At 47.5% G+C, this 22,465-nt stretch overlaps 1 protein-coding gene and 1 long non-coding RNA gene across 3 annotated transcripts; one reads left to right on the top strand and one right to left on the bottom strand.

Moving 5' to 3' along the window:
• Positions 1-1,868: 1,868 nt before the first annotated feature.
• On the bottom strand, positions 1,869-13,925 carry LOC123097047 (OBERON-like protein). Of its 2 annotated transcripts, none has more exons than XM_044518820.1 (3): positions 13,684-13,925; positions 3,899-5,070; positions 1,869-2,787 (listed from the first exon to the last, which is right to left on the bottom strand). In XM_044518820.1, exons 2-3 carry the CDS (start codon positions 5,055-5,057, stop codon positions 2,144-2,146), a joined length of 1,803 nt encoding a protein of 600 aa, XP_044374755.1. In that variant the 5' UTR covers positions 5,058-5,070; positions 13,684-13,925; the 3' UTR covers positions 1,869-2,143. The 2 variants fall into 2 exon arrangements, with proteins under 2 accessions (XP_044374755.1, XP_044374756.1); XM_044518821.1 differs by having other exon boundaries at positions 3,899-5,096; positions 13,684-13,915.
• A 2,225-nt stretch (positions 13,926-16,150) lies between these two features.
• On the top strand, positions 16,151-19,306 carry LOC123097046 (uncharacterized). Its single transcript, XR_006446893.1, has 3 exons — positions 16,151-16,971; positions 17,186-17,287; positions 17,577-19,306. It is a non-coding gene; the product is annotated as an uncharacterized lncRNA (long non-coding RNA).
• Positions 19,307-22,465: the final 3,159 nt, after the last annotated feature.

Raw genomic sequence — 22,465 nt, 5'->3', positions numbered from 1 at the left:
CATATTGAATTGACCCAACTTGTTTGTTATACTTTGAGATGTTATCATCACAAGTCTATAGATATAACACAGAGAGTTAATGTATGCTTTAATTCCTTAGACCATGAGAGTATCATAGTCACTTACCAGACGATAAACTTTGGGGTTGCTCAAATGTCACGGTGATCATAACAACAACTTTCAGGTTCATCGGGAAGTGTGACAAGGGACTAGATAGCTTAAGAGTGGGATTTGCTCCTCCGATGATGGAGAGATATTCTTAGTGCCCTCTCAGTATGATTAGAGCTAGACTTAGTTCCCTCTAATCCTCATAATGGAGAAGCCCCGTGTGGTTCTCTTCTTCTCCCTCTAACTCTTCTGTGACGATTAGCTCTGGATGGTGAAGCGCTGCTGGACCGTGAAGCTTGTACGCCTGCATTCCGTAGGGAGGCCGTGCTTTCAGTCTTCGGTCTGAGAGATCGTTCATGAACGCTTCGAGGTAATTCATCAACGATCTACACCAACTCTTCTTTCGCTTCTACTCAAAGCTGGTAACGATACGATCGAAACCTCTAATGCATCTTCATAGTGTGTGAGGAGTCATGATCATAGGGCAAAAAAATTTTGTTTTCTACTACGTTTTCCAATAGGAGGGAGACGTTGGCTCAACGAGCTTGCACAGAGAGAATGTCAATTCACCACCGGAAGGGATTGTTACTTTGTGGGAAGTAACGTTGGAGTGACAAGCTCATAGAGATGCCTTAGAAGAAATTATCTCAACCAAGGACGACGGAGTGTAAATGGAGGACACAACAACCACCAGGTAGCGAGAACAAAGGATCCATGCAATAGGCAAGACATAGTTTAGCAAGGAGCTCAAAAGGCAAGAAAGAGAAGATTACCGGGTTGCCGAGAATGAAAACAAGAACGCTGGAGAGCAAAAAGCCTGTCGATTGGAGGCAAAGCAGGGGAATCGACATGGGGAGGGCAGGACAACGCCACCAAGGTGGATGCGGCGCCCACAAATGTCGTCGTTGTCTGCAAGCAAGGATTTCTCCATCCTCCACACAACCAAACGACCCCACCCCACCGAGCAACACGCAAAGAAGCAGCGTCCACAGCAGGAAACGACGGACAGACGGATCCGGAGCAGAGCATTTGGCAAATTGGATCATGTGTGTGGGGGGTGGGGGGTCCCGTTGCTGGACACGAGGTAAGCATTGGTCTGTAGTAGGAAGTTGCAAGAGGGCGATGGGCGGTCGATGTTGGCGCACCTAGTGGCGCCACAGTCAGCAAGATGACGAGGTGGATGGGTGCCTGAGGCTGGACGATGGAGAGGTGGGAGCAGAGCCGTACAACAATGTATTAGGCACAGAGAGGTGCATCTTGCGCAGGCATGCAGAGAAACGATGGCTGGCCAAGAGGTGCCAAAGGAGGGCGTGGATGGGAGGAGGAAGTAGGAGGCCGACGAGATGAGAACAGCCAGCGGCGCGACGGAGGGGTTGACGCGGTCACCGCTTTGGGGGAGCCGCCTTCGCCGCTAGCGTGGTTGTGGTGGCGGACCTCTGGTACCTAGGGTTGGGTGCCCTGGTGTCGCCCTACGAGCAACACGGGAGCGAATGGATCTCCCTGTTTTGTTCTAACTTGTTTATATACTATGAAAAAAAAACAAAGAAAGCAAGTGGCGGGGCCATAAACAGGTGATGAAGTCAACTTTGATGGATGAGCCCTAGACATACCCTATGTTGAATAGTTATACTGAACCTTTGGATACTAATTGGAGCAAGATACTAATTGGAGCATGTCGTATAAAGATCATCACAACGGTTACTGCATATGCTTGATAAAATCATCACATCAATCAACGGGCGCAACAAAGCTCATAAAGATCATCACAACGGTTACTGCATATGCTTGATAAAATCATCACACCAATCAACGGGCACAACAAAGCTCGCCTATCACTCTAGTATATAGAGATATGGCGTATTTGGTTTGTTTTAGCCCCCATTGTCATTATGAAACTAAGTTTACATTACAACAACGGCAAATATACGACAATGCAATTCAGTATAACTATGCAGCAACTAATAAAGAAACATCATGAGACGCATAGTTCAATTTACATGGCAGAAAGTATCACCCATGAAACACGCATCACCGGCTATTTCGACTGCCGCACGTCCGACTTGCCAGACGGCATGCTGCGGACGTTCTTCAGCAGGTCCTGGATCTTGGACAGCATCATCATATCTGATGAGTCGCCAGGGGTGGGGGCCGCGGTGGCAGCACTACTGCTCGCCTGGGGAGGCACCGTTGCCAGCGGCCTCGGGTTCTCCCGCAGCTTGATCTTCTCAAAGATGTACTGCTTCTCTGCCTCGGCCTCCTCCAGGCGGCGCCTGAGGTACATGCTCGCATAGTCCTGCTCCGCCTTCTCCGACTTGGCCAATGCAATGCTCTGGAGCTGTTCTGCCTCCTGCCGGGCCTCGTTGGCCTTCAGCTGGAACATCTCGGCCTCAGCACACTTCAGCCGGATCATGCTCTCCAGCTCCTCCACCTGCTGCTGCTTACGCAGCTGCTCCGCCTTGAGCTCCCGTGCCTCCCGTGTCTTCTCCTCCAGCTCACGCTCGCAGGAATCCACCGCGAGGCGAGCCTTCTTGAACATCTGCATCTTCTCTTCAGCCACGGTCTCCATCTTTCTGACAGCCTCTTGGACAACCTCAGCAATTCGATTGCAGGCCTCGTGTGGAGTGATCAGGCGCCCCAATTCTTCATTTTCGGACATCTTTGGAAAATCCATCTCAAGCTCTGCCAAATAAGTAATAGTTAATACAAAAGGTCTGAATTACAGCTTAGGCAGATACAAGCCGATGGCATGCAGACGTAAATAAACCCACAAAGCTGATCACACCAAAAATACTGGAACAAAATCCAGTAATAAACACACTCACCTTTTGGGCTCTTTGGTACACTGCAAGACTATAATATGGAGGGCCTTTAGCCATTGACCAGTATATGATCAAAAGATTATAAAATCACAGTTACGCGTTAACAGAAAAACTGACACCAAACTTGTAGATAATCTGACTAACAAAACAATATGTTAGAAAAAGAACCACAGAAGATAACAAATTCAGCTGCATGACAGAGCACTCAAATATCTTTTACTTGGGAACGATAATGAATGCACCAACTGTAGACAAAGTATGTTCATCTTAGATTCATAAACAATATTACTGCCGCAGATAACAAACGAGTAGATCTGAGTTGAATGGCAAAGGCACCGTCACCCAACCAGTAGTACTTCTTGCCCCGTTAAATAACAGGGAAAAAAGTACTAGGTGCATTAGAATACACTTAATACTGCTGATATGCCTGGAGAGTTCATGGTGGTGGGATACCTCAGCTTTCACTATTTCGATAGTTCTAAGAACATGGTTTTACTACAATTTTGTGGAGGACAGTACTATTGTTTCAGTGCAGAAGCATTCTGGAATTGTTCAGAGAATACCTATTGATCTACTGAATTCGTATAACTGTGATTTAGAATGCATACCGATCTACCGAATTCGTATAACTGCCATTTATGGTATTGTCAGAGAATGCCTGTTGATCTACCAAATTTGTATAACTGTCAGCGATGTGTAGAAGGAGGCTTGCAATGTACAGAGTTACAGCAGAAGATCCCAAGCCCAACCAGAAATGCTAAAAAAAGAGTTATGTTTTATATGAGAAAAACATGAATTCAGAAAATATATTCAAACAATAGTTTTGACTATCCAGCTAGAAAGCAAGAAGTATAGCATAGTCAAAGATGAAACCAAATAGCAAGAGAAGCATGACTTGACTCAGCATGATAAAATGAGCGAACAAAACTGGAACACGTAAAAGCATGGTTTAGTTAACTAAGTGCATTTACCTTGGAGTGCCGGCAGCAGCGCTCTAGGACTCATGGATTGAGCAGTACCACTTCTTAGTCTTTCAATCAGATCATCACATCTCCTGAACAAATTCCTCCCTTTTGAGTCCTCACTTAGACGGAAAATCTTACAAACATACTCAAGTTCTCGTAACAATGCATCCCTGTCCCAGCCAGGAGCACATTGTTGGAATACATCCCTAACCCATCCCAACAGCTCAGATGTCCTTTGGCAGGCTTGGCACCGAAAAAGCATCTCTGGATGGGCAATTCCGTTATTAATTTTCTGTCCGGACCCAATCTGCTCATCACGGATTGCACAATCAGTGTGAGTCCAGTGAGAGCAGACATCACACCCAATCCAGCGGCATGTATTGACTTCAAAGTCAAACTTATTGCAGATCACACACATGCAAAGGTTGCAAAAGCCATTCCTGTTGCTACATATATTGCACCTACACTCTTCGGCAGGGAGAGCACTCTTACAGGCGATGTTCCGGCATCTCTTGTACAAGTAAACCTCAGCAAGATGACTCAGGGGTAGATTAAGACTTGGATGCAAAAATGCCTGGATTCCAGTCTTGATGGCAACAAGAATCTCCAGCTGAACATGGTGTGCCATCAAAAGTGTAGTTGGTGTCAAATCCACCCTATTCTGGACGAGCTTCTGCAGGTACAAGAACTCCTCAACATGATGAGAACCCTCAGTTCCTTCAAGAATTGACCGAAGTTCACTCTTGATTTCATCCAACACCTCATCTAGCATAACCTTCATTTTCTCAGCGACTAGATCAACCCTTTCCCGAGCAACCTCCCGGAGAGTCACTCTACCGGTACTACGAATGACTTGCCGTTCAGCAACACCTTTGGTGGCTACCTCCTTATCTTTATCCACTATTCTAATAGTGGTCGCAGCACCACCACCACTGCTTTTGTTTGGCTCTACAGGCCAGGTCTCCCTTGAACTGGCACTCTCAGTGGCAGAGTCATGACCCGGGTCAGAATTTGACGCACGCTCCTGGATATCTGGCGTACCAACTTGGTCTGACGAGGCCAAAGAGAGGGAAGTCTGCAGGTTTGGGGTGCCCCTGTTGTGCCGTGGGGGCGGCATCCCCTGTGGAAGCTGTTGATGGAAATTTGCGCCTGATGAGGTTCCCATCCAAAATCAAAACCTAGCAAAGCATGTAGGCAATAATAACTGACATCAATCACCAGGTTAACACTTTGCACTTTAAGCATCACTTTGTATACCAATATAATACAAGAACCTATCTTCTGTTATGAAGCAAATCATTAATGAGTTTGCACATTTATTTCCCGAATTGCACCCGTAATCTTACTCATCGAATAACATTTCCACAGAGCAGCCACAAAATTTATCCCCTAAATTCCCAGGTCAAAAACAAGCGGGACAATTATCTACATTTATTTTTAGTACTCCAGTAATCTTAGTCACCAAACAACATATCTAGACAGAGCAGCCACATAACTTATCCGCTAAGCTCCCCAATTCAAAAACAAGCGGTACGACTATCTGCTTATATTTCCAAAACTGCTCAAGTTATCTTGAGTTACTAAGAAACAAAAACCTAGCCAGATCTGCACATGAAAATGATCGTCATCAGCCACTTGCTTAAGACTTGCATTTCAAGCATCAGTTCACATACCAAAAGAACAGCAAAACCTATCGTATGTCACCAAGCAAATTATGAATGCTCAAAAACAAGTAGAACAATTTTCTGCTTTTATTTCCAAAATCAACCAAGTAATCCTAATGATCAAAAGGCACCTTAATCACCACACAACATCTCCCCAACTTAAATGGTTTTGGAACAGGTGCTGGCTGGAGGGGACAAGAGGCGGAGTGGTGTCTCATCTTCAGCATTCCCGGCAGCGGATCTCGGTGACGTGGTGCGGTAGGGTATCGGTGCTGGAAGCGTGTTGATAGGCACGCGCATGTTAAGGGCACACTAGTATCTCACTCAGTAGCTAGCAATCTTCCTCACAGATCGAATATGAGTGGCGATTACAATTCGATTACAAGAACGGAGCTAGGGTTCTAAGAGGAGGAAAGGGGAAAGTGGTTAGGTAGCCGCCGGTGCCGTTTCCTTTGATGCACTGGATACGATGCCTCCGAGCGCACCCCTTGAAGTAGCCTCGCTGCGTGGGCTTAGTTGACCCACTCCGGCCCGTGGATGAGTTGGTTGGGCTGCTTGATCCTGATGGGGCGCTGGGCAGCTGTAGTGTCGCTGTGGGTGCTGCCCAGTGGACCCTGCTTGTCAGGGGCGCTAACACCCTCCCCTCCTTGGGATGAGGCTTGCCCCCAAGCCTCCGCATGAGGGAATCGTGCCATGAGGCTGGCCTTGTCCCAGGTGGTGCCCAAGGTGTCTGAGTTGGACCATCGTACCTTCACTTGCTCTTGCACACCGCCATTCTTCTTTCGCCAGCGAGTTTGCAGCACTGCTACACAGCCAGATCGTCAGAGCAGTGAGGCAGTTGAGATTCGACTGACATACCGGGGAGCAGAGCGCGTTGGAGCAGGGAGACATGAAACACTAGGTGCACCGTTGCTCCCGGAGGTAGTTGGAGTTTGTACGCCAACTTGTTGATCTTGTCGACGATGAGAAACGGCCCGTAGAACTTGTAGGCCAGCTTGTGATTTGCTCTTGGCGCCACAGATGACTGAATGTACGGTTGCAGCTTGAGGAATACGTGCTCGCCCACCTAGAATGCTCTGAATGTTCTTTTCTTGTCAGCTTGGTCTTTCATGAGCTGTCTTGCTCTGTTCAGGTGCTGCTGTAGTAGATCCTGAACTGTTGCACGCTCGTCCAGCCATGACTGTAGCGCGGGCACTGAGCAAACACTGTTCGCAGATATCCCCAGTTGGCAAGGTTCATACCCAAACAGAGCCTTGAGTGGCGTCATGCCGATGGCTGAGTGGTGAGTGTTGTTGTACCAGAATTGGGCGAGGGGAATCCAAAAACTCCATCTTCTCGGACATGCTTGAGTGAAACAACGAAGGAATGTCTCGACGCACTGATTGACGCGTTCCGTTTGCCCGTCAGTCTAGGGGTGATCCACGGTGCTTAGGCGGAGTTCAGTGCCTGCGCTGCGGAACAGCTCTTGCCAAAAATGACTGGTGAAGACTGGATCTCTGTCCGAGACGATTGCTTTAGGCCAACTCCACCGCGCGACCCCAAACGGACGTCCGTTTTGTCCGGATTCTGTCCGTTTGGGTAGGGCAATGGGGTCGTGTCCGGGCGTGTCCTGGGATGCGGTGGCCGTGCGCCCAACGCGCGACCGCATCCGTTTGCCCCATCCTATCCGTCAGGGACAAAAATGCCCATATTTTCATCAAAACTAGTTTACAACCCAAATATTTGTCTGAAAATTAAAATAGTTTTACAACCCAATTGAAATTGTCTTTAATAAAATAGTTTTACAACCAAATCGAAAATGTCTTGACTGAACATAAAATGAACCAATACATCTATTGGTTGCCAATGTGATCCCACACGTGCTCAACCAAGTCATTTTGAAGATTCAAATGAGTGTGCCAATCACGCATCTCACGGTGGAATTGGACAAACTGTTCAAATGTGGCCGGGTCTTGGTGCAGGGGCTCAATATTTTCACCTTGATAATCAAATCCTTGGTCGAAGATACTCTCATCACGCTCGTCCTCGACGATCATGTTGTGCATGATCACACAAGCAGTCATCACCTCCCAAAGCTAAAACGGCGACGAAATTTATCCGGCTTGAAAAGCGGGGTGTTCGCAAAGTAATCGGCATAGAGCAGGGCGTGGCCTCTCTCCCTGTTGCGGTTCAGGTTGGGAGCACGGCCAGGGACTGACCCCCTGTACCGAGGAAGCTGCCGTTGAATGTGGTCACGAACGACCAGTGCAGCCACCACAAGATCTTCATCATCCGACGACGAATCGTCCGATGAACAAAGGAAGTGATGGAAGAAAAACTCGTCTCCACTGTCCATACCTTTGTGGGCAAAATGTCGAACACCTTGCGGTCGTGGTGGCGAAGAGGCCGCGATGATCACCTCGACGCAGCAGGGGTGGTTGCCGGCCGGCTACTGGCCGCTCTGGAGCTCTCGTCGGAAGCTGCCAAGGCCGTGGTACGTCGCCGGCGGTCGTGTCCCCTCTGCCACCGGCAAAGACGGCGACGGCCAAACCTCCTCCGATCGACGGCCAAAACTACGGCGAAAGCGCGGGCGTGGTGGCGGCCATGTCGAGACGTGGTTTGGTAGGGACGGCCGGGGGCTGCGCGGTGAGGAAGGGGCCGGAGAATAGGGGCGGCGCCGGCGGCGCGGGGGGGGGGGGGGGGGGGGGGGGGCGGGAGAGAGAGGGTGGAAGCGTTGGGAGCGGAGGGACTGCTAGTGTCCCCGACAGGCGGGCCACGGGAGGGACAAGGGCGTGCATCCAGGCCATCCGCGCGCGTCCGTTTCACCCCAAACCGAGCGTAAGTTTGGGCCGGGGATGGGTCGAAAACGGACGGAATCCGGACATTTGTCCGTTTGAGGCCGCACGTTGGGCCGCGCTATTCATCCGTTTTACCCCAAACGGACGCACCCAGACAAGATGGGGTCGCGCGGTGGAGTTGGCCTTAGGCAGCCCATGTGTCCTGTAGATCTGGTTCATGTACAACTGCGCGACCAAGGCTGCTGGGTATGCGTGAGCCAACGGCAGGAAGTAGGCAAACTTGGTACGCTTGTTGACAAGCACCAACAGACAGTTGAACTTGCTTGACTGAGGCAGGCCGTCCACGAAATCCATGGAGATGAGATCCCAGGGTTGGTTGGGGATTGGGAGAGGCAGAAGCAATCTTGGAGATGCGGTGAGGACCGGCTTGGCCTGCTGACATACCTGACAGCAGCGAATGTACTGCAGGATCTGTGGTTTCATTTTTGGCCATGCAAAGAGGCGCCTGATGCGACGGCATGTGACCGGGAACCCCGAGTGACCTCCTATGGGCTGTCATGAAAAGCTCAGATGATCTTCTGTTGCATTTGAGTGGTCCCTCCCAACCAAATCCTGCCGCGGAAATAGATTACTCCTTGTTGCAGCGAGAATCTGCCTTTCAGGTCTTCTCTGATAGCGAGTTGGGATAGCAGTTGCGAGGCCTGACTATTGTTGTGGTAGCTGTTGATGACATCTTCAAGCCACCCCGGTTGGCAGGATGTGGTGGAGAAGAGCGTGGCGCTTGGGTCGGCGTGGGACAAGGCATCCGCGCCAGCATTCTCGACTCCTTTATTGTAGCGGATGCGGTAACGCAGACCCAGAAGCTTGGTGAACGCCTTTTGCTGCCACGGTGTCGTCAGACGTTGTTGCTCGAGGTGGATCAAGCTCTTCTGGTCAGTGAGTATGTCGAACTCGGCATGTTGTAGGCACGGTCGCCACTGGTCCATTGCGACGGCGATAGCCAAGTACTCTTTCTCATATGTGGATAGACCTTGATAGCGGGGGCTGAGTGCTTTGTTCATGAAGGCAATTGGATGCCCCTGCTGCTGCAGTATGGCCCCTATGCCGCGGTCGCTGGCATCCGTCTCGATAGTGAAGGTTTGCTTGAAGTTAGGTAGAGCCAGCACCGGTGCGGAAATCAGCTGTTGCTTGAGTACTTGGAATGCTGTTTCTGTGGTGGAAGTCCAGAGGAAAGGGGTCCCTTTCTTGAGAAGATTGAACAGGGGGGGTATAATGATACCGAAGTTCTTGACAAACCTCCTGTAGTAGCCCGCGAGGCCAAGGAAACCGCGAACCTCTTTAACATTCGACGGTGTTGCCCAGTTGCTGACTGCTGTAACCTTAGATGGATCCGTGGCAATACCCTGCGAACTGATGACATGGCCGAGGTAGGAAATCTGTTGTTGGCCGAAGGCGCACTTGCTGAGCTTGGCCTTCCAACAGTCTTTGCAAAGGAGAGTAAGCACTTGCAGCAGGTGATCTACATGCTCTCGGAGGGTGATGCTGAAGACCAGAATATCATTGAAGAATGACAGCACGCAGACACGACTGACAGGCTTGAGTGTAGAAGTAACTGCACCCAGGAATGTGGCGGGGGCGCCTGCAAGCCCAAACGGAACCACTCTGAACTCGAAATGCCCTTGGTGTGTTTGAAAAGCCGTCTTGTATTCTTCTCCGGGCGCCAGCCGGATCTGGTGATAGCCGGCCCGGAGATCGAGCTTAGAGAACCAGGCTGCCCCGTGGAGTTCATCCAAGAGTTCCTCTATGACTGGTAATGGGAACTTGGCAACCACAGTGAGAGCATTGAGGTGGCGGTAATCGATGCACAGCCGCCATGTCCTGTCTTTTTTCTTGACCAAAATGATCGGTGAAGAAAAGGGCCCCGTGCTCCGTTGTATCACACCCGGTCGCAGCAGCTCTTCAACTTGTTTTTCGATCTCCGTCTTGTGTTCTGGTTTGTGCCGGTAGGGCCTGACATTGACTGGTTGCGCCCCGGGGATGAGAGGGATCCGGTGGTCGCAGGCACGCCGAGGCGGGAGGCCTGTTGGTTCAGCAAAGACATCAGGGAATTCATCTACCACCTTCTGAATGCACTCTGGAACAGGAGCTGTTGCATCAGTGGCGGGAGCAACCACACAAAGATGAATGATGTGAGAGATTGCCCCTTTGCTACAGAGACTCTGCAGTTGGATGTTGTTGATCGATTCGCACGCCACAGATGTAGCGTCGTGGCCAACCGGACGGAGAGGGCCTGCTGGGGTATGTGTTTCGATGAAACGGGCATGTCAATCGACTGTCATGGGGCTGTGCACCTCAAGCCAATCCATCCCCAATATGGCGTCATAGGCACCGAGTGGGAGCACTTTCAGATCGGTGAAGAATTCATGGCCTTGCGCGTACCATGAGCAGTGCGGAATGGAAGCTGAACAGATCATTTCGCCGCCATCTGCGACGCGAACGTGGCCTAGTTTGGCCAGCGGCTGGCCCCCCACGAGTTTAGCGGCCAAGTGTTCGTCGACGAACGAGTTGGAGCTGCCGGAGTCGATGAGGAGAAGTGCCTCCCGCCCTTGGATCCAGGCGCGTAACTGAAACACCTTGGCGGAGACCCCCCCCCCCTCCCCCCGGTTACGGCTGACAGAGAAATCGCCATAACGGTGTCGGCCGTGTCATCGCCTCGCTGAACTTGGGTGTCGATGAAGTTGTTGATGCCGATCATGTTGAGTAGCTCTTCGACGCCGTGCAGTTGCACCGAAGTGGGGCATACGTGATCATGCCCCCATCTTTTGCCGCACTTGAAGCAGAGGCCGCGGACGCGTCTGTAATCCCGCAATGCCTTGAGTTTGGACGTGTCGGCTCGCGCGGCGTCAGTTCCGCGCCGGTCGGTGGCGACCAGTGGTGTCGGGTGGCGCACCGGGGGCGGAGGCAGTGGCAATGGCACTGCCGCCCTTGGAGATGCGTCGAGTGGCCTTGGTGGATGCCCCCCGAGCTCCATCTATCACCTCCTCTTGGAGCTGCGCGAGCGCGCACGCCATGTCTAGATCAGGGGGTCGCTGCACCATGACCACCGCCCTGATGTCGGTCCTCAAGCCCTCGACAAAACGCGTGAGAAAATAGTAAGGGTGAATTGTTTCTGAATATGAGTTCAAATGATTGATAATGGACTCGAATTTCTCAATATAATCTGCCACGGTAGTGGTTTGACGAACAGCATAGAATTGCCGTATCAAAGTTTAATGGCGATCGCGGCCGAACTGTGTGCAGAGCAGCGCTGTGAATGAGTTCCAATCGAACTCACCCAGGTGGCGCTGGATGGACTGCAGCCAAATTGCTGCTGGTCCGGAGAAATTAAGCGATGCCATAGGACCTAGAATGAAGGTACAATCCCAAACATAGTGAAATATTGCTCACAGAGAGTTTTCCATAGATTAGGATTTTCGCCTGAGAACTGTGGAAACGAAATGGATGGGTGTACTTGGCCAAGACCAGTGAGCATCTGGCTAGCATGAGAGAAAGGGGACAGCAGAACAGGGGTGACTGGAGCTACGGTCGTACCGTTTGCCGGGAGCGGCGGCGGCGGCGTGAGAGACGCGCCGGTGGCCCCCGTTGGATGTGGAATTCACCATGGCCATCAGGCCCTTGAGGATTGACCGACGTGCCAGCGCCCTCAGGCACCGGATCCGCGTCCGTCCTCTTCGATGGAGGCGCCTGCGCCAGCTGCAGCGCTGTGACAGCGCCGCCCAGATCCGCCACGCGGCGCTCGAGATCGGGGCGCCATGTGAGCAGATCGTCAATCTTCGCTGTCGTGGACTGTTGCGCCTTGGTGAGACCGTCGATTGCGGCCTCGATCTTGGTCTCGAAGCGGGTGAGGAAGGCGGAGATGCTGGGATCCATGGCGTCACGAGCTTGCCGATGACCTCGCGTCTCGATGAGGTGCGCCAGGGCGGAGCGGGAAGGAGTGGTGGTTGGTGTCTGTGATACCAGATGTTAAGGGCACACTAGTATCTCACTCAGTAGCTAGCAATCTTCCTCACAAATCGAATATGAGTGGCGATTACAATTCGATTACAAGAACGGAGCTAGGGTTCTAAGAAGTGGAAAGGGGAAAGTGGTTAGGTAGCCGCCGGTGCCGTTTCCTTTGATCCACTGGATCCGATGCCTCCGAGCGCACCCCTTGAAGTAGCCTCGCTGCGTGGGCTTAGTTGACCCACTCCGGCCCGTGGACGAGTTGGTTGGGCTGCTTGATCCTGATGGGCCGCTGGGCAGCTGTAGTGTCGTTGTGGGTGCTGCCCAGTGGACCCTGCTGTCAGGGACGCTAACAGCGCAGGAGGGCGGCACGGTGTAGCGTCGTGGTGGAGCCGACAGCAGAAGGGCCTGGCAAGGTCTATGCATGGATTACTCCTAAAGATGAGACGGCGGAAGATGGCGGCGGCGGATTGCTAAGCGTGCACATGCGGTGTGTACTCAGGATCTGCTAGACCGGTTGGTGATCCTGGCTAGCCGGCGGGCGGCTTGGTGAGGCCACCGGGATACTCGGTGTGGCACGAGGTCAGGACACATCATCAAGCTCGTAAGTAGGGCGACTCTGTGCGCCAGGATGGTTGCTTTGGGTTGACTGGTGTATCTATTTTGTAAGGCTATGTTGAATAATATAATAAAGATGGTTGTGTGCATCGTTTGATGTAGAGGCCGTGGGTTATCCTCCTTTAAAAAAAATCCCCAACTTAAAAAAGAAACAAGGGGTACAACTTTCTGTGTACATATTCCAGAATTTCCACGGTGATCTTAATACACAAACGCCATCGCTACACAGAGCATCCACATATAATCTCCTCCAAGCTCCCAAAATCAATCAGGACGAATTTCTGCGTACTCCCTCCATTTTTATATACAAGGCCACAAACTCATATTACAGGACGAATTTCTGAGTATATTTCCAAAATTGCTCTAGTAATCTTAAGGTTTTAATAACCAAAACGTCTATGCACATATCAGTATCACAATTTTCTCTCCTAATGTCCTCAATTCAAGTTCCAAACCCAAAATCTAGCAACAAATTCCCCTATTTCATCTGCCGAAACCTCAGTTCGACTAACAAATCGTCTCCTCCTCGCAAATGAGACGAAATCGACAAAATAAAAGGAGGGGGAGGGAGCAACCCAGAGGCCTAGACGCCGGAACCCACCTCCACACCCAGACCCGCCACCAATCCGTCCCGGGGTATATTCCACTCCCACCGGACGGGAAGCACGAGCCAAACTAGATCCCACAAACCTCAGCCTCCACGGGGCAAACCTGGGTTCAGAGAGCTCACCTCGGCGCGACGGAGTGATCTACATGGACGGGGAAATGGCCCGAGTAACGAATCTCTGGTGCCGGGTAAGGCTCCGGCTCCGCCGACGACGTTGACGAGGAGGAGCTCGGGAAGCAGATGAAGAAAGATTTTCTCTATTCCGTTTTCAGTAGGAAAAAGAAAGGGACGAAACGGTGGGAGTCCAACAAGAAAGACCATGGAGGGTGGTGACCATTTAGCCGGGTAGGCGGCTAGGATGTTTCAAAATATTGGGTGCTGCCATCCTTATGGTGCTGACCATTTTGCCGGGTAGGCAGTTAGGATGTTTCAAAATATCGGGTGCTGCCATCTTTATAATGCTCCCGGTGCTTCAATATCAAAAACACACTTTTAAATGTTCAAAATATTTTAGAAAAAATGTGAATATTTGTAAGGAATGTGATTACATCCTCTAAAAGTTTCAGGTCCAAATTCGGAACGCATATTGAGAAACAAAAAGGTGAAATCTAGCATGAATAGTGTAAAAAAAGACAAAAACGACATTTGACACTATTTACATTTGAATTTGTCTTTTTTTGTTCTTAATGTGCATTTCGAGTTTTGACCTGAAATTTTTAGGTGTTGTAGTCAAATTCCTTATGAACATTCACAATTTTTTTTAAAAAAAATTGAAACATTTAAAATACTTTTTTAACATTGGAGCACCGGGAGCGCCGTAAGGTTGGGAGCACCCGATACTTTCCCCGGTAAGCGGCTACGATGCGACCAGGTGGACTTTTACAAGAGTCGCTGTCATTTAGCCGTGAGTCAAATACACTTGCGCATGGAAGTTTTCTCGCAATTTTTTTACAGAGAATAGAGCCATTAAATAGTTTTTTAAATGTCATGAGAAAAAATCAAAAAAATGTAAAAAGAAGTTGCCCTGTTCATGAAGTTTTTTTTTAACACAGTATAGACGCAAGCGCTCATACATACGCGCATACACTCACCCCTATGAACGCATACACGCACCCTTAGGCGCCTGGCGGGAACGTCTCCTCCTACTGAAAGCGCATCACTGGAAATCCTGAAATAAATTCAAGAATAATGCGAGCACCAGGACTTCAACCCTGATGGGCTGGGGATACTACTGTCCCTCTAACCATCCAACCACGGATTGGTTCGCGCCCTGTTCATGAAGTTGATAGTTGATTTTGATCATGAAGTTGGCACTGGACTTTGGAATTGATTCTGGACCCCCACATGCTCAGGACGATCCCATAACGGATTTTCTGGAGGGGGGCACGCTTGACCCAGCGCAAAAACGGGAATTCAGAAATATTATGAATTTCTTGTGTGTGCAAAAAGAAAGTAACAGTAATAAAAATGCACCTCCCAAATTAAAAGTGACATTCGATCCTCAAAAAAAGTTAAAAGTGACATCCTCTTAAAATAGTAAAAGTGCCATAATAAAATTGCCATCTTGTCTTATAAAGAAAAAATGCCATCCTTTTATAATGGAGAACTAGAAGGATTGGGCGCGTTTCGCTGGGCGGTTGGTGTTGTTGGGATTTCATAAATAATTTTTCTTTGGTTTTGTGTGTGGGGGGGAGGGGGATGGGAGTATGATGATGAAGGTTTTCTTATTTATAATGTGGTGTTTTAATGGCCTGACTCCGTGAGTATAATTATGTGTTATCTGTAAATTAACTCACATCTATACAGGGAAGTTACTTGCAGTGGTGGCCATATGTATTCTATTTATGTTATAGTGTTGCATGTTGAAAAAAACAGCAAGTGACAAAAGGGTGCGAGACTGATGTATTTTTATAAGTTGGTTGTTGCGGATTGAATTGAGAAATCATTGACCAATCAAAATCATGAACCAAATTCAAAATTGAACGCCTCACCTGAATGAGAGAGCTTCTTGAGAAAATGTTGACCAGCTCAAAAATTAAGAACTCAATCAAAATCATATTGATGCTATAGTGTAGCATGTTGGTATTTATTTTCTAAGATGATGAGAGAGTGTGCAAGACTGATATATTTTTATAAACTGGTTGTTGTCGATTGATATGAGAAATAATTGACCAGTCAAAATCATAAATCAAATTTAAAATTGAACACCTCACTTGGATGAGAAAGCTCCTTAAAATTTATTGACCAAGTCAAAATTGGGAAGCCAATCCAAAACCAATGTCCTCAATTGAATGAGAGGCCTTTAACCCCTTGGGAGCTTAGTGATATAGGAGATGCCATCCTCTTGTAATAAAATTGTCATCCTCACAGTAATAAAAAATATCAACCTATTATAAAAATGAAAAATGCCACCCCTCATCTATAATACCCAAATAGTTCATCATCACTATCTTATTTCTCTTGGCATGCAGCCTATCCACATCAGCGACGCTTCCAAATCAGTGTTTCGTTAGAGGCTTGCGAGACCCACAGCAGTAAAAGCCAGCCACATTAGCTTGAGTTACCACTAGTAGGACCCACGAGAGAGGCTGCGTCATCCAGCCCAACCCATCGCCCTCAATTTCCTCTTTGTACACTCCGGCGCATCGCCCGCCCAAGATCCCGTCGCGTTCATCCGCACTCCTTCGCATTCGGCTGCTCCAGCTAGGTTACCACTGGTAGGACCCACGAGAGAGGCTGCGTCATCCAGCCCAACCCATCGCCCCCAATTTCCTCTCTGTACACTCCGGTGCATTGCCCGCCCAAGATCCCGTCGCGTTCATCCGCACTCCTTCGCATTCGGCTGCTCCAGCTAGCGAATCGAACCAGCGCGAGGGCTACCTAATTAACTCATCGGTCGGTTGATTTTTCCATCAAATATCTCCATCTTCTACACCGATGTCATTTCTGCTTCTCCACCAAATAAATGGAGGAGTAATAGACGGGATTCTTCCCACGACGCGATTCTTTGATGAACTCTCGGACAGTGTTCCCGTTCTCGATGTGGTGCATGCCTCTGCGATCCCCTCGTCCTCCTCTCGCTTCTGTGTCTCTGTTCTAGCCAAGGTGCCTCCGGCGTCGCTGGGGAGGTTGGTTCGAGCCAGTTCCAGTTGGACTGGCGTTGACGTCCGGAGCTTGGTCCGGGTACGGCCTCCTTTCCGGTTTGGAAAGATGTTGTGGTGGCGACTCGGGCTCAGCCATATGGACTGGACGCGACTGTTGCCCATCCCGACTGCGCACCATTCTCATCTAGAGTACATCTCCTCCCGCGGGTGCGACCCCGACTGATTCAGCCATGAGAAGTTCTTCCCTTTTCTGTTGCTGGTGGATTTGCTGCCAAGGACTACAGCGACGCCATCTGTTAGCTTTAAGGTACTTCAAGTATTTCATATCTAAAAATCAGTAAGTATGTTGGCGAACACCCATTTGAGGGTACAAGGTTAGCGTGATATTATGTAATTCAACCTATCTGAATTCTATTACGGTATATGTTGTTAGTTATTATGCATAGATGTCAATTAAATTAAACAAGAAGAAGACGATGTATAATCCAACTGATCGGAAGGATGAGCTGATTGCACATCAGCTCAATCAGCTCATCCACTGATTTGTGTTGTCCAATTGCAGTTCTGTCATCTACACGAACCGCAACAGCCGATCAAAACTCAGCCTCTCTCCCTTGAAAAAGGTCAGTTTTTCCCCTACCTATAGAGACAACAGTTGAAAGCCAGCCCCGTCTATTTAGTTGCTGGTGATAAGCAACCCCGTTCCCATCTCGTAATTATTCCATGCATGTCATTTCGCTTCACTTCTTCTTCTCCTCATTTTCAATCTTCTATTCTTCCTCAAGTTGAATCCACTTCCTCTTCCTCTCCTAATTCCTTAACATTTCAAGTTCCATATCATTTGGATCATGCGTTCCTAGAAAAGTTAATCTGATTATTCTCTTATTTCCTTACCTGATTTCTTATTGGTAGCTTTGTAGGTACAGTTGATCTGATAGTTCGTAGCCATTGAAATTCGACGCCAGGTTGCTGCCACCCACGGAGTCATCGATGCCTATGCAGAGAGTTTAACGGCCTCACCTACCAGGATTTGCGTACTATTCTCGTTGTTCTTGACTATGAATGGAATGCTACGGATCCTGCCTGCTCTGTTATTAGGATGGTTTATCTATAAGCTTCTTCTTTCTCCGGATATAATTTCCATGGTAGAATTTTTTCTTGCCAGTTATGTTTATCTGTAGTTCGCTATATGATGTGCCATTTGAGTAGGTTCAGTAAGACAGGTTGCTAATTATTAAAAGCTAGAAATTCTCCTCTCCGCCATTTGTCCCCATATGCAGCCTTGCCCAAAGTCGTATTAATCAACATATGGTATGCCAGCCCAAATTCCTTGTGCGGGTGTGTCTATGTAAGTGTACATCAGATTATATATGTCGTTATATGTGCCTACTCTTGAACCCATAGATCTTTTTTCTCTAAGCATGCGAATGGTAAAATGCTCCTGTGTGCACCACCTATTGCCTCATGATCGTGGCTTAAGCCTGCACGCGTGTTGGTAACTTTGATGAGGTGGTTAACTGATTATGATCATTAGAATTCTGAGTTAGAGCTTTCATGTATCCATGATTTGGTTTATTATTTTTATTTGTGAGGATTGATGATTTCTTATACTGGGACCAATAATTATGATTCATCCGTCTTTTGGTTTATTAGTTCTCCACATTTTTGAAGACAGGGAATCTTTTAAGAGGAATCCAATACTGCATGGAAAATCAGATGTTGCAATATTCAATGCAGATTCAGCGGCAAATTCGTACCTAAAGTGAACACAAAGATCTCGTTTTCCTATTGTGTCATGTTGGTATATCCCTCCTACTTTTTGAGTTTACTCTTATTTTAGTTTCAAGGTGCACCTACATTTTCTCCTCAAGCGTAGCCAAGTACATAGCGGACAATTGTTTTTCAGCTATTTGTAAACCTGAAGTACTAGGCTGCTACCCCAATCCTGTCATCGTAATCTTGGATCAGTTAACTGAATTTACAATAAACATCAAATTCCATTGTGTACTAATTCTGATATCCAATTGTTGGTTTCTATAGAGTAAATCGGCAAATTATGTAGGTTTCGTATCACACTTGCTTTCGAATTTTAAGAGGTAAATAGCTTAGCTACATATTGATGCCTTCAGCTTTTTAAATCATACCATGTGGCTGCTCATCTAAGATGTGTTTTCAAGCAAAAGAAACCATACTTTTATTTTTTAAGTATGTCTTCGTTTGTGGCTTGCAGAAAAAGACCGAGCTAAATACCAAATAGAAGTGGTCCGATTTGTTTGTGAACATAGTATTGAAATATTTACATGTGTGAATTCTTCGCATTTTTTTGCCATTTGATTTTTTTTAACTTAAAGAGACAAAAGCAAAAAACCCAATCTCCAATTCCATATCGCTCTACTTTATTCTTTAATCAATCATGATTAATTATACAACATTTAACATTTGGGTACAAGTAAACTTAAATGCTTCTTTTGAACTGTACCACTTATGAACTTCAATTGTCTCAATGCTGTTACAAGCCAACCACTAACTAGGACAGAAATACATTACTAAGTCATGTTAGTGTTAAGTCTATGTCCATATCATGTATTCATGTATTCATTCAACATTTCAGATGGAAATATCAATGTTCCACCAAATCGTTATCTGATGTCAACTTTGCTTCTTTCCTTTCAAGTATTGTATGTTTTTCTTTCAAGCTGTTTTTGCAAAAAAGTGAAAGTTAGAAGTCCCACAGCAATGCGCGGGGTATCATCTAGTATAAATAAAAATGCCATCCTCTTATAATAAAAATAATATCCTCTTATAATAAAAAAATGGTAGACTGTTATAATAAAACTGCCTCGTGACAAGTAAAAGAACCAGGATTTTGGACGAACTAAAAAACAAAAAGCTTCAAAATGCCAAAGTAATATATAAATGTCAGCTTTACCATGAGTGTTCACAAAACCCCCCTCCAGCCCATTGGCAAAAAGCCCCGTGCTCTTGTGAAGAGGTCGATGATAATCACTTTGGTCCCTTAAAAAAATCACTTTGGTCCCTAAAGTTAACAAATAGGGTGAACCAGTGCTCAAGCTTGTGTTCTTTTAGAGAAACTACGGGACTTTGCTACATATATATATATATATATATTATTTTTTGTAAAAATAGGGTACAAGAAATGTCTTGGCAAAGCAAAATAAAATAGGGAGCTATACAAAAACAAAACAAACCTATAGTAAATATCTGGCAAACAAGGCAAACAAACAAAACAAATACAACAAGTAAATACATGAAGGCCAACTATTTGAAAGCATTCTCCCAAGCTTCAAAGTGCACATAGTCCTTTTGAGTTTCTCTGTGAGTGAGCTAATGAAGTTCCATTTTTAACTTTCTCCTCCAACTATAAAGGTTTTGTTGCAATATGCCCTAGAGACAACAATATCGTATTACTATATTTCAATGTTTATAATTAAGAGTTTATATTCTCTGCTATAACTGCTATAATCCTAGAATATGTGATTTAGTGGAAAACTCATATGCACGTGTGGAATGATAAACGGTAAAACCTGATCCCTAGACTCGCCTCTAAGACTAGCTCAAGTGTTGTTAGTGATCATGTTTTTCGGATTTTAGGATACCGTTAGGTGTAACGATAGTCCTAATTTTTTTGAGAATATGACATTGCAAGAACGATCATATTGAATTAACCCAAAATGTTTGTTATACTTTGAGGTACTGATGTAGGGTGGAACCCTAGGGCCGATCTTTCACGATTTGGAGGGAATCCCACAAAGAACACGACAAACACACGAGGGGAAACACAAGAGGGAACACTCAAATCAACGGGATACAATCACACATGTACTGATCCATGAACACAAAGAGGTCACAAAGATCCATAGACAACAAAGGAAGGATACAAGTAGCTAGTTCTTCTCCAAGAGGAGGTCTTGATTCCACTAGGGGATCTTCCCTTGCGGAGTCTTGAATCCACTTGAGATCTTCTCCGCGAAGGCCTCGGTCTCCAATGGAGTATGTATCAAGTGGATGAGCAAAGCTCTATCTCTAAAATAAGCTAAACCAATGCTAACCATAATAAGAGGGAGGAGGAGGAGTATATATAGTCTAGGGGACGAATGGGTACATGGGCCTCGGCCCTAGTCTCTGTGCGCAGACAGGCATCGGACATCCGACCGTTATCGATCGTCCGGTGGCTTGCGAGGGTCCGGACGTCCGGTAACGCTCGGACTTCCGGCATTTCGGCTCTGATCAGGTGGCGCCGGATATGCGGAGGCGGTCGGTCATCCGGTCATCGGTCATCCAGAGGCTTCGGATTTCCGTTCTATGAAGTGGCACCGGATGTCCGGAGTGGAGCGGTCGCCCGGGCGCTGGGAGGTGTCAGACGTCCGGTCCGCGTCGGTCATCCGGCCATTGTAGCATTCATTGACTGGGATTTGGGCTGGCTGGCTGGTGCTTCAGGCGTCAGACGTCAGGCATGGTCCGGTCATCCGGTGACTGTAGTTCTCGTGGTAGCTCTTTCTCTTGGTCCTTGTACTTGGTGTCCTCGCCATCTTGTCCGTTGGATGTAGAAGTTCTGTGGCTTGCCTCTAAGTACCTGATCACACATAGGGTTTTCGCTTGAGGTGGTAGCCATGTCTCATATGAAGAATGTGTAAGTTTGGAGAGGAACGAGTTCACCTTAGTTTCAATAACCCTTGCTCGAGCTCTAGTCATTGGTCCATGTGGTGTCGTGGGAGACATAGGTAAGTCCATGGGGATGACCGTAGGATGCTCAGCATCATCTCCCCCCCTTGGGAAAGATCCGACCTCGGACCAAAAGCCTCATCACCATGGTAGGGAGAGTGAAAGTACAACTAATCCCTGGGTGGTTTTGGTAATTCCTAACAACATATAGCTCATTGAACTAATACTCTTTCAAGATGATCCTTTCAGGAAGTTCAATGATTGGCATGGCATGGACTAGAGATGTGGACCCCTCAAAATGCTAAGGACACATATTGGCTCAAGCTCAAGACTCTACATTTTCATTTTAGTGATCCAAGATCACATTGAGTCCATAAGAAAAGCCAATACTATTAAAAGGGATGAGGTGTTGCTTAATGGCTTGCTTGCTCAAAACGCTTAGTGATATGCTCCCAAAGCCCTAAACCACTTTCTCATATCCACATATGTCCCAAACCAAAAGTCAAACTCGGCCCCACCAGTTTGATCTATCCGGCGCCACCGAGTTTATTTGACATAGCCATAGCCAGAAACCCTAATCAGTTCGGTCTCACCGATAGGGATCTCGGTCTCACTGAGATGGGATTGCAAACTCTATGTTTCCCTTCATAACGTTTCGGTCTAACTGAGATGAGCGATTGGTCCCACCGAGTTCACAATGCAAACTCTCTGTTTTCTCTTCGTAACATTTCGGTCTCACCGAAATGAGTGATCGGTCCTACCGATTTTGCCTGACCAACTCTCTGTTTGCCTATTACAGAAATCGGTCTCACCGAGTTCATGTGATCGGTCTCACAGAGATTACGTTATGCCCTAAACCTAACGAAATCGGTCCCACCGAGTTGACATGTTGGTCCCACCAAAAATCCTAACGTTCACATATTGAACTAAATCGTTCAGACCGAGTTTGAGTATTCGGTCCCACCGATTTTGGTAAATTTTGTGTAACGGTTAGATTTTGTGTGGAGGCTATATATACCCCTCCACCCTTCCTCCATCCGTGGAGAGAGCCATCAGAATGTGCCTACACTTCCAACAGTCATTTTCTGAGAGAGACCACCCACTCATGTGTTGAGACT

This window comes from Triticum aestivum, chromosome 4D (assembly GCF_018294505.1).
Source record: "Triticum aestivum cultivar Chinese Spring chromosome 4D, IWGSC CS RefSeq v2.1, whole genome shotgun sequence".
In the NCBI taxonomy this organism is placed as follows: Eukaryota; Viridiplantae; Streptophyta; class Magnoliopsida; order Poales; family Poaceae; genus Triticum; species Triticum aestivum.
This window is presented reverse-complemented; position numbering and strand designations above follow the sequence as displayed.